General features: G+C 35.2%; 1 protein-coding gene across 3 annotated transcripts in view; it reads left to right on the top strand.

The window, feature by feature from the left end:
* Positions 1-13,190, top strand: part of LOC110457705 (kinase suppressor of Ras 2-like) — a 48,062-nt gene extending 34,872 nt beyond the window's left edge. For 2 of the 3 annotated variants that reach the window (XM_021509075.1, XM_021509073.1), the window contains exons 18-21: positions 932-988; positions 3,657-3,788; positions 5,775-5,904; positions 6,346-13,190. In XM_021509075.1, coding sequence (XP_021364750.1) covers positions 932-988; positions 3,657-3,788; positions 5,775-5,904; positions 6,346-6,504 — 478 coding nt within the window. In that variant the 3' untranslated portion in view covers positions 6,505-13,190. The remainder of the gene's footprint in view (positions 1-931; positions 989-3,656; positions 3,789-5,774; positions 5,905-6,345) is intronic. The other variant, XM_021509074.1, reaches the window with a different exon arrangement.
* The last annotated feature ends 313 nt before the right edge of the window (positions 13,191-13,503 follow it).

Genomic DNA, 13,503 nt, shown 5'->3' with positions numbered 1-13,503 from the left:
GTAATGTACTTTGAAATCCTTCTCCTACCATAGGGATGGAAGTGATTTAATCCCAATTTGGTCAGGTGCCAAGGACACTCAAGTTTGTATAAACGATGGGTGCCCCCTTGGGGCAGAGGAGCGGGGCCCAATAAGTGATATAGAGGAAAAACTTATAAAATCCTTCTCTTACTGTAGGGATAAAGGGATTTTATCAAAATTTGGCCTGGAGCATCTTTTGGCAAAGGGGACTCAATTTTGTATAAACGGTGGGTGTGGCCCCTTTGGGTGCAGAGGGGCAGGAATCAAAAGAAGAATTTAAGGTTTAAATCTTTAAAATATTTCTTCTTTTGTACCATTGGAGGGATTCTATCCAAATTTGGCCTGGAGCATCCTTGGGCAAAATGGACTAGATTTTGTATAAACAGAGGGTTGTCCCCTCTGGGTGCAGAGTTGTGGGGCCCAATAGGGTAATTTGAGATTTGAACCTTTAAAATCATTCTTCTTCAGTACCATTGGAGGGATGTTTTGTAATAAAAATAATTTCCCATGGTTGCTTTATTATCCATGTGAGCGATACAGGCCCTCTGGGCCTCTTGTTTGAACTGTCCGATCACTGGTTATTGACCCGGTTATGTAGATTTGACCCATTTAGGAGGTAATAATTCCTGATTGTAGTTGTGAAAAATAATATCAGTGGCAGAACTTGATTTAAGGGTGTAGCTCGAGCTCTGCTTGCTTTACTGCTTTAAAATCATCACTCGCGCCATATACTTAACACAGCTAGCAAACAGGTGAATCTGGGGATGAGAACACTTAGAAAAAAGATCTGCAAACTCTTGTGTTTTCATCTTATAATTGTCCTACTTTAAATTGTACATTAATTATGTGTAATGGTTACCATAGTAATACTGATTTTAAGACATTAAGCTGGAACTTTTCTTGTAAATAGGTCTGTCCGAGAACTTTCTGAACAGCCTTCGTACTGTCAGGAATTTGCTAGCCACAGGTTTGTGTGACCGATGTATAGTGGACTCTGCTGGCAGGAGTATTTGTAGCCTTCCTGTGGGCTTATAGTGTCTGTGTATGCCTGTTTGTATCTGTTACTTGGCTTGATGTGAACTCTGGTGACTGTATCAGAATTATATACTCCATGTATATTACTATTTGCCAATCAGTACAATAAAATCAAATGGGGTTAAACGGTAGAACACATGTAGCCAGTGGACCAACAGGTCACTGGGGACACGGGAAGCAAGATACTGTTAAAAGTGTGTCATAAGGTTAAATATCTAAAGACTTACAATAGATGCAGCAGTTTGATTTTGGTCTTTTTCCAGCAGCAGAGAATACAATCTGAAACTTTGATTCAGTAGGGGTTCCGATACTTTAATCAACTTTTATGATCATGCATGTGGATACAGCTATCAACTGGCCTGCAATCCTTCACCCTAAAGCTTTAGAAAATGTCTTTATGAGAAAGTATGTTAAGCGTCAAGATGTTTTAATTATTTGAAAGTGAATTGTCAACGCCAAGGAGGTCATGACTAACTGTATATATACTTCAGTCAAGTGTCAATTATTAGCAATGTTGAACAGAAAACTTATTATCCCCTCGCAACGAAAGTTTGCAGTGATATAGGATTCAGCCCGTATGTATGCTACACTCTTTGTCATCGCTCAAGCGACTTCATTTCTCAACAGAATTTCATGAAACTTCATACAAGAGTTTGGTATGGCAATGCCTTGAACAAGTTCTCATTTCGGGTTTCTACGTTGAAGGTCAAGGTCACTGTTACTATTTTTAGAAAAAACTTGTCCTCACTCTAGCGACTTCATTACTGAACGGAATTTCATGAAACTTCATACTACAAGTGTTGGGTATGGGAATGCCTTGAACATGCTCACGTTTCACATTTCTATGTTGAAGGTAATGTTTTTATTTCTTAAATGCAAAAGAATATTCTCATTATGTCTGCCATTTAACGTCAAAAACACAAAAAGATATTCTTATGCAAGCAAAACAACAACTGCACAACAGAAATCTACTATCCATCGAAGAATGCAGTCGCTAGAGCAGATCGATACTGATACATCATTGAATTTTCTATTCATTTTCTCGTACATATGTCACACAAGGTGTGAATCTGAGGGGATTTTGTATCACTTGTGATGCCTTAATGTATTCTTGAATTGTGCTAATCCTTGACTAGGGACTCCGGCCTAATAGAAGTTATATCATATGCTTCTTTCGTCTGTACACTGTTTGCTTTCTGTATATCTGAACTGTTAACATGTGGTTTATGCATGACTGTTTACCAGATTGTTCATAGTATGACCGCCAGATCTAAATCCAAGTTCGGCATGTACCTTCAGTATTCACTATCAATCAGATTGCAAGGACATCCTCAATTTTCATTGGTTTGCTTACAGGAAACTTACAAGAATGCAGATATTTCCTCAATTTTATTGACTGTCTTGTAAACGTGATATGAAAATGCAGTTATATCCTTAATTTTCATTGGTTGGCATAAAAAAAATGTTACGAGGTTGCAAATACATGTATATTTATATTCCTGTATCTATCCACTGGCTTGCTTACCAGAATGAAACGTCTTTGCAGCAGATTCATCATGGACTCTTCTGATAGGCTAGATCATAAAACATTATGAAGCTGGGAAAAACTGTATACCAGGATATTTTTCGCCCAGTCTAACTTTCCCCCTTTGCCCATGAAATCAATTTTGCCCAGCGTTAATTTGCCTTTCATATTTAAATGCCTTGTTTATTATGCTGTTTACTTGTATTCGCTGTAATTATCAATTTGCCTTCATTACGGAGGGCAAAAAAGGTGAAAATTTCCCGGTATACAGTATAGGTTGGATCTGTGTAACTTAATTAAATGTTCAGTATACCTGGTAATCTTGTTATACTGCCAACATTGTTCTGCAAAAGTTTGGCATTATAAAGGGGGTTGTTGATTCGTCAAGAGAGCTACGAAGAAATTGTAAGGAAAAATGAAACGGTTATCTTGAAATACGTTGGCAGTATATATGCTATTGGCAAAGAAAACTAGAATGTTGTATTGATATAAATTTGTTAAAACAAGGATGCTATATTAATATAATCGATCAACGTAAACTTGCCTAGGGGTGTACAATGCCACTAGTCTTATGCTAGAGGGGGCTAGTAGATTTGATGTTCGGGCTAGTGAAATTGTTCAATATTTACTATGAAAATATATTCAGGTTGGGGCTTGTGAAATTTCAAAATCAACATGCAGGCTAGTATTCTAAATATAACATTGTGCACCCCTGTTATAACATAGCAGGAACATTCACCATTACAGTGGAACTGTAAACAGCAAATTTACGTACAACCTAATTGACTTAATTTCACATGTACAAATCTGTATTGTTGAAATGGTTTGTAAATATAAATCAGCAGCGGTACCAGGTATATAACATGTTACAGGATAAGTGTTTCAGAAATAAGAATTAAAATTATACGGTTGATTATTGCCGAAAAATAGCATTTTTCCCGACAAATTTGAACAATATGTTTTCATAACAAACAGCTGAATGAAAAGCTAAAATTTAAGAAAATAGTAGGGTTTGTATTATTACTAGATGGTACACTGTACACTGGACCCTGATGTGTGTTTTCTGCCTCCCCAGGAAAGGAGAATGGCTGAACATCTCCCCCGGCTGGCTAGTGTATCTCTGTCCAGAAATCATTAAGCGGCTGTATGCAGGGGGCAACAATAAGGACCTTCCCTTTTCAGAAAAGTCGGATGTGTATGCATTTGGGTAAGTTTGTGGGTTTAAGTATATTGGTAAATACAATTCTTGTGATTCTTTTGTCCCTTGCTCCTGAATTGTCTGTTACCATTTTTAATTCCTCACTTATTCATGTGGAACACCACACCAATCCCCTGAAACTTTTGTTTCCTTACTCTGGAGTCATGTAGACCATCTCCAAATGTCTTCATAATTTTGTTTCATCCTCATTCTGTAGTATTGTTGAATATCTCTAAATCTCTTGTATAACTATTGTGTTTCCTCACTCTGGAGTCATGTAGACCATCTCCAAATGTTTTCATAATTTTGTTTCATCCTCATTCTGTAGTATTGTTGAATATCTCTAAATCTCTTGTATAACTATTGTGTTTCCTCACTCTGGAGTCATGTAGACCATCTCCAAATGTCTTCATAATTTTGTTTCATCCTCATTCTGTAGTATTGTTGAATATCTCTAAATCTCTTGTATAACTATTGTGTTTCCTCACTCTGGAGTCATGTAGACCATCTCCAAATGTCTTCATAATTTTGTTTCATCCTCATTCTGTAGTATTGTTGAATATCTCTAAATCTCTTGTATAACTATTTTGTTTCCTCACTCTAGAGTCATGTAGACCATCTCCAAATATCTTCATAATTTTGTTTCATCCTCATTCTGTAGTATTGTTGAATATCTCTAAATCTCCTGTATAACTATTGTGTTTCCTCACTCTGGAGTCATGTAGACCATCTCCAAATATCTTCATAATTTTGTTTCATCCTCATTCTGTAGTATTGTAGAATATCTCTAAATCTCTTGTATAACTATTTTGTTTCCTCACTCTGGAGTCATGTAGACCATCTCCAAATATCTTCATAATTTTGTTTCATCCTCATTCTGTAGTATTGTTGAATATCTCTAAATCTCTAGTAAAACTATTTTGTTTCCTTACTCTGGAGTCATGTAGACCATCTCCAAATGTCTTCATAATTTTGTTTCATCCTCATTCTGTAGTATTGTTGAATATCTCTAAATCTCTTTTATATACTTATTGTGTTTCCTCACTCTGGAGTCATGTAGACCATCTCCAAATGCCTTTATAATTTTGTTTCATCCTCATTCTGTAGTCTTGTTGAATATCTCTAAATCTCTTGTATTGTGTTTCCTCACTTTGGAGTCATGTAGACCATCTCCAAATGTCTTTATAATTTTGTTTCAACCTCATTCTGTAGTATTGTTGAATATCTCTAAATCTCTCGTATTGTGTTTCCTCACTTTGGAGTCATGTAGACCATCTCCAAATGTCTTTATAATTTTGTTTCATCCTCATTCTGTAGTATTATTGAAAATCTCTTAATCTCATGTATAACTATTTTGTTTCCTCACTCTGGAGTCGTGTAGACCATCTCCAAATGTATTTATAATTTTGTTTCATCCTCATTCTGTAGTATTGTTGAATATCTCTAAATCTCTTGTATAACTATTTTGTTTCCTCACTCAAGAGTCATGTAGACCATCTCCAAATGTCTTTATAATTTTGTTTCATCCTCATTCTATAGTATTGTTGAATATCTTTAAATCTCTTTTGTTTCCTTACTCTAGAGTCACTTTCAAGTCTATTTTAACTATTTGTTTCTTCACTCTGGAGTCACATGGAACACCTACACTCTATTTGCTCCCATTTGTTACTGCAATAGTGTTGTGAGACTAGAACACCATTTGATCAGGTGACCACTTGTTCTGATGTCACCAATCTCATCGTTACGATACATGTACTTGCTTTGCTGTTCCAAGAACTTCACAAACTGATGTTGAGACTAATAAACAGTGAAATATAACATAACTGTTATACAAAGCATGGAGCCCTGAATTATTGCTAAGTTGTGTGAAATAAAGTGCAATTGGGACGGTATCCGTAGAAAGTTGTCGCTGTTCTTGGAAAACAAGTATACAGTAAGAAGCTGGCTTGATAAAGTCACGGCCTAATATTTATGGAGATTTGTTTGTATTTCCAGGACGGTTTGGTACGAGTTGATTTGTGGGGAGTGGCCGTTCAAACACTACGCCCCAGAGTCGATCATCTGGCAGGTCGGACACGGGCTGAAACCTGCTCTTGTCTGTATCGGGGCCTCCAAAGATGTGAAGGTAACTCACCTCATCAGTTTTCCATCCCATAGAAAATTTTAAGAAAAAGAAAAAGGGGTGGGGCTGGTCAATCAATTATTAAAAATGTTTTAATTCAATAAGTTCTTTGTTAAAAATATTTATCAAAGACCGGTTTAAAAAACAATCATGAGTTTTCTCAGTTAGCCATTTCGTTTATGCGGACAGTTTTGTCCAATTTTAAATAGAATCTTTTCGACAGTTAAATCTGGCGGACCTGCAAATGTCAATGCAGATACAGTCTTTACCAAGTTTTGCCAGAAAACAACATCAAATCACTAGGTCTGTGCTTATTTTGTAAACGAATAACTCTTGGTCAACTGTATGGAATGTGTAAAAGTGAAAGGGACCCAGGTAACACTTGTAGAAGATCACTGGACTATTGTTGCAAACTTATTGTCTACTCATGCCTTGCTGTTACAGGATGTGCTGATGGCATGCTGGGCTTATGACCGACAGGAGCGACCAGACTTTAGTCGACTGTTAAAATTGATGGAGCGCCTCCCCAAAAAGCGCCTGGACCGTAGCCCCTCACATCCAATACACCTGTCGCGCAGTGCAGACCCAGTGTTCTCAACATGAGGCGTGCTCTACATGTCTTTCTCTCAGTCATACGTATACAAAATCATCCATATATGGACCGAACAGGGCACAGACAACTGTGACCAGGATACGTCTCATCCAGAGATGGAATGCCACAGACAAAAGTTGCCTCCCCTGTTGGACCTGTGTTGGTCTAGTGATGGCCCATAGTGGTCGTAGCCTTCACAGGTCTCGACCTTTATATCATTACCTGGATCCTGGTGTAGGATCCATCATAATCATGTGATAGGGGTCACCTGACCCCGCGTCTGTGACCTCCCGGAGGGCATTCCCGTGACGGAGTGGCACTTGATTCCTCCTGACCTGCTGCTACATAGGTCTCTGTGTCAACACATCATGTCAACATCAGTACATTATGTTAACAGTTCTTTCATAGATGTTGTGTCAACACTTGTGTTAACACATCATGTGACATCTTTAAGTACACCATGTATTTTCATTGTGTCAACATGATTTATCTTGATATCTGTTTACGCTGTTTTTCTATGGTTACAAGTTGACATAACCTAACTCATTCACCCCCTGAAATGTCATAATGTACTAGTCCAACCTTTGAATTGGAAGAGTTCAAATGTGTCTTCAGGGGTGAATGAGTTTATAGATTATGTCAACACATCATGTTCTCTTCTTGTGGTATGATTCACGTTAGCATGATATTTCCATGCGGTAATCAGTTTTGTTAACAGTTGACGACATGTTAGCACCATGTTGCCACGAGTAATTTCACACTCTCATACATAAGTGACAACATGTGTTTTAATGTCAACATAGTTATATGTTGACACAAGTTAATACAGTGTGTACTTGTCAACATTTTGTGTTATAACATTGTGTCAACTATTCTTTTCAACTTTAAACATTTGTTTTCATGGAACTTCAGTCACATTTCAGCACAGTATGTCAACTTTGTGCTATGTCATATGTTAACATTTTGTGTCAAAATATGAACTGTCAACATTTCAAAATATTTAATATTTTTTCTTGAAGTGTTAACACTTAACATTATAAACCATGTGTTAACACACTGTTAGAATGTTGTCCATGCAATCAATTTCCACAATGTGTTAACATATCATTAATGTCTGACTCGTATGTTTACACTTTGTGTTAATGCAATATGTAATGTTAAATGTGTTCAGTTGTTAGGGTATAAATGTGAACAGAATATGTGGGGGGGAACCTGTGTGTGTACATAGGGTACATGTTTGTGTAAATGGAGGTACATGTGTATGTATTTATATTCTATGTCAGATCGTTTACAAAAGGGTGTCAGAAAGTTTTAACCTGCTGTGATACAGGATCTGAACAGAGTTGTGTGTGTATAAATGTACAAACTTGTATAAATGTCCCAATCATGTATAAATGTACAACTTTGTATAAATGTACGACTTTTTATGACTATACAAATGCATAACGACTGTGTTATATTACTTTGTAAAAATTGCAAGACTTGATATCGGTGTACGACTGTGTAAATCTCTGACAAATTTATCTAAATGTCCGTCTTTCTGTGAACTTTTGTATAAAATGTAGAACTTTGTAAAAATGTGTGACTTTGTATTAAAGACATCATATTGTGTAAACGTTTGACTGATTATTGACACAACATTATATAAAAGTGTGACTAATTGTAATAACACAACTTCGTATAAATGTGTGACTTAGTGTAAGGACAAGACTTTGTATAAATGTGTGACTTAGTGTAAGGACAAGAATTTGTATTTATCTCGGACACGACTTTGTATAAATGTGTGACTTATTGTAAGGAAAAGACTTTGTATAAATGTGTGACATATTGTCAAGACAAGACTTTGTATAAATGTGTGACATATTGTAAAGACAAGACTTTGTATAAATGTTTGATGTAGTGTTACAACAGTAATGTGTATAAATGTAACTATTAAAAATGATGCAAATGTTAATGTATGTGTTATGCAATTAGGCATATGTGTCAAAGTGATTATATACTTAAAAGTATGGTGTCGATGTGGTGTGTTAACACACCAAACGTGTTTTACAAGTGTTTACTTATCATTTAAAGTGTGTTATGAGATTTTTTGATAATTGCAAATTATAGAACTGTGTAAAGACTTTGTATGCAAAGTTAACAATTTGTGTGATTTCAATATACTGTGTAACATAACAATGTGCTTTATGTGTGGCAAAGAATGAAGGGTTTCACCTGAACAACTACAGACATTTCAACATAGTGTCATTAGTACACTTATAGAACATTTACGGTACACAACATAGTGTCATTAGTACACTTATAGAACATTTACGGTACACAACAGTGTCAATAGTACACTTATAGAACATTTACGGTACACAACATAGTGTCATTAGTACACTTATAGAACATTTACGGTACACAACATAGTGTCATTAGTACACTTATAGAACATTTATGGTACACAACATAGTGTCATTAGTACACTTATAGAACATTTACGGTACACAACATAGTGTCATTAGTACACTTATAGAACATTTATGGTACACAACATAGTGTCATTAGTACACTTATAGAACATTTACGGTACACAACATAGTGTCATTAGTACACTTATAGAACATTTATGGTACACAACATAGTGTCATTAGTACACTTATAGAACATTTACGGTACACAACATAGTGTCATTAGTACACTTATAGAACATTTATGGTACACAACATAGTGTCATTAGTACACTTATAGAACATTTACGGTACACAACATAGTGTCATTAGTACACTTATAGAACATTTATGGTACACAACATAGTGTCATTAGTACACTTATAGAACATTTACGGTACACAACATAGTGTCATTAGTACACTTATAGAACATTTATGGTACACAACATAGTGTCATTAGTACACTTATAGAACATTTACGGTACACAACATAGTGTCATTAGTACACTTATAGAACATTTATGGTACACAACATAGTGTCATTAGTACACTTATAGAACATTTACGGTACACAACATAGTGTCATTAGTACACTTATAGAACATTTATGGTACACAACATAGTGTCATTAGTACACTTATAGAACATTTACGGTACACAACATAGTGTCATTAGTACACTTATAGAACATTTATGGTACACAACATAGTGTCATTAGTACACTTATAGAACATTTACGGTACACAACATAGTGTCATTAGTACACTTATAGAACATTTATGGTACACAACATAGTGTCATTAGTACACTTATAGAACATTTACGGTACACAACATAGTGTCATTAGTACACTTATAGAACATTTATGGTACACAACATAGTGTCATTAGTACACTTATAGAACATTTACGGTACACAACATAGTGTCATTAGTACACTTATAGAACATTTATGGTACACAACATAGTGTCATTAGTACACTTATAGAACATTTACGGTACACAACATAGTGTCATTAGTACACTTATAGAACATTTATGGTACACAACATAGTGTCAATAGTACACTTATAGAACATTTACGGTACATAAATAGTGTCATGAGTACACTTATAGAACATTTACGGTACACAACATAGTGTCAATAGTACACTTATAGAACATTTACGGTGCACATTCAACACTTTTTATCTAACACTTTCAGTATTATACTTCCAGTATATCACTGTACAACTTGCCGTACATGCGCAGAATTTAAAGATTTGAGTAGTATATTTCAGTACACTTTACACAGTGTAGAACATAAATTAACATTCAGCAATACAGTTTAGCTTTGTTTCGTTTATGATACTATAACTTGTCAGATGTAGTGCCCCTAATCCTCCAGCTATCCTGAAATGAAATTACCTAATAGGTGTACGATGATAAGTACAGTTGTAGTTAATTAAATTGCAAGAACACATGCAGTTCAAGTACAGTATAATTACTGTACAATTAGTGTAATTACGGTACATGTAGTGTAATTACAATACAATTAGTGTATTAACGGTACAATTAGTATAACTACGGTACTATTGCGATTACAGTATACAAAATGAATACACTTTACTGTTGATGTAGCGTTCATTTAAAGATCATGAACGTGTTTGTTTACACAAAAAATCATTGTTCCAATGCCTAACTCATATGTGGTATGATGTCCATCATATGTTTTACACTATTAAGAGTTGTGAAACTGTATTAACTGTAAATATCTGAAGTAAGCCCAGAGGATAAACACATACATTCTCACAGGAAGAAAGGAGTGGGCCTATTGCAGGACAATTACATAACGTTTGTTCCATTTCTACTGAACTGTTTTTGACATGGGTGGGCAGGGGCTTATTACCGGATAAATATGGTAAATGTTATGATAACGATTGCAGGACATTACAGTACAATTACTGTATAAAAGGAGAGTATAAATGCAGTACAGTTCCAGTACCATAGTAAGTCACGGTTCGCCAAATAAAAACCCAGGATGTTACTTTCAAATTGTGTTTTAATATCAATTTTAGTTTACCCATAAAATTTTACTTTAACCAATTCATTTTAATATTTCTACTATCGATAATAATATTTTGTTTTTATTTAATAATGTATTAAATGTATTGATCTTCAAATAAATGTAACATAATAGTAACCGTTATTATATAATCAAACAAATCAAATCTGTGATATAATTTTATGTTAGAATGCAAATTTTACTTTTGGGGTATAAACAAATTTAAATGTGTAGAGAAAACATCAGATTCTGCAAGGGGTTCAAAAATGTCATTTCTGCATGTTTTTGCTCTTTGTAATGGGGAAAATTTTCCTTTTTTGGACAACAATTGCTTCAGTGACTTTAACCCTCGCATGTCCAGGGGATGTTGTTACGACAACACCCAACACTCCAACCCAACCCCAATGAAAAATACATGTAATGCGTACAAACATTTTCAAAATATTTCTCACTTATATTGGATTCCTTCAGGATAAATGCTATGCATCCATAGGGATAAACACAGTCATATTTCATAATTGACTCTGGGGTCTGGGTCCACCCTTAGGGACTTAATTATTGGGTCATAACTTTGAAATGGTTGAGATCCCCACCCCATAACCATATACACCATTGCTGGGCATCAAAAGATGAATTCAATCTAAGTAGTGACTCTTGTGTCTGGCCCCACCCCTAGCCCTAGGGACTTATTTTCTGAGCCATAACTTTTAAAATGGTTGAGATCCTGAACTCGTAGCCATATATACCTTTGCTGGGCATAAAAGATTCAGGTGAGCGATACAGGTCATGTGGGCCTCTTGTTTCTAAATATTTGTATTCTTCCCTTAACTTCCCGTAGCAGAGTCGGGTCACAATATTTCTGTTGACCAGGCAGCTTAATCTGTTAGAGCAATGGCATTACAATCTGAAGTCCGGGGTTCGAATCCCAGTCTAGCCCCACAACTGATATTTTTACACCCAGAACACCGTTACTGATGACATTTTGTTTATTTTGTCTTTATTATTTCTCATAAAAAACAACTGCAAGGTATGGTTGTTTTCTTTTCAAATATGATTTATTAAAGCTGTACTCATGCTGGATAAAACGGTTTCCAATGCTTAGTTACAGTTTTGGCAGTGGTATGGGGAACCGTAAATGTACACATATATATTGAGTTTCCCTTTAAAAGTGATAATCAGCTGTCTGTTGATATATTTTTTTTTTCTCAATTATTTTTCCTAGCTGATACACTAAAAATTGTCGGATACACACAAATACAACACTGCCCAGTGAAAAATACATTTATTTTTACATGTTTACGCATGTGGCTGCTCAGATATTTAATACATAAGTCAAATGCTGCCCAAAGATAAATTAATTAATTCAGATAGCCAGTGATAACCCAAAATTGAATATGTGCTAAAATTAAAATGGCTGCCGAGAGCAAATAAATTAAATAAAACATAAAAACTGGCTTTCCAGAGATAATCAAAATTACATAAAATCGGAAAAGTGGCTGCCCAGAGTAACCTACAGTCTATTTAAGGAGAGGGCTTATATAGGTTATGTCTGTAGCCCAAAATAAAATGTTGTGAAATGAGAAAAACCAAAACTTATACACATTTGTGGCCAGCAAGACATGACCAAAATCTGTACCATTATTTATAGGCCAGATAGACAATGTTCTGATACTGCAAGTCAAACCATAATCTATACCATTATTTATAGGCCAGATAGACAATGTTCTGAATGCTGCAAGTCAAGTTTTGTACACCTTATCTACTTCATATTTATACTTACACCACACAAATGCACATGTGTGGTTAAGTTAGTCAATTCTGCTGGTAGTGTTTCATATTTCAAATCAGAATAAATCTAAAGGAAATGAGTACAAAAATCACAGGTTTAACATGCCAGGAAGCATATAGCTCCAATCAATAGAACTGTATTGTAAACATACTTAACAAAATCTGATTAACTGAAGTGTTTGTATATCACAGACCCTACACAATAAGACATGTCTAGTATTAATATATCACAGACCCCACACAAAACAACATGTCTAGTATTAATATATCACAAACCCCACACAACACAACTTGTCTAGTATTTATAAATCACAGACCCCACACAAAACAACATATCTAGTATTAATATATCACAAACCCCACACAACACAACTTGTCTAGTATTTATAAATCACAGACCCCACACAAAACAACATATCTAGTATTAATATATCACAACCCCCACACAACACAACTTGTCTAGTATTTATAAATCACAGACCCCACACAAAAGAACATATCTAGTATTAATATATCACAAACCCCACACAACACAACTTGTCTAGCATTTATATATCACAGACCCCACACAACACGACCTGTCTAGTATTTATATATCACAGACCCCACACAAAACATGACTTGTCCAGTATTTATATATCACAGACCCCACACAACATGACTTGTCCAGTATTTATATATCACAGACCCCACACACAGCATGACTTGTCCAGTATTTATATATCACAGACCCAACACAACATGA

The sequence above is a fragment of the Mizuhopecten yessoensis genome, unplaced genomic scaffold, assembly GCF_002113885.1.
Source record: "Mizuhopecten yessoensis strain PY_sf001 unplaced genomic scaffold, ASM211388v2 scaffold9301, whole genome shotgun sequence".
Taxonomy (NCBI): domain Eukaryota; kingdom Metazoa; phylum Mollusca; class Bivalvia; order Pectinida; family Pectinidae; genus Mizuhopecten; species Mizuhopecten yessoensis.
Note: the sequence above shows the minus strand (reverse complement) of the source record. Positions and strands in the feature narration are given on the sequence as shown.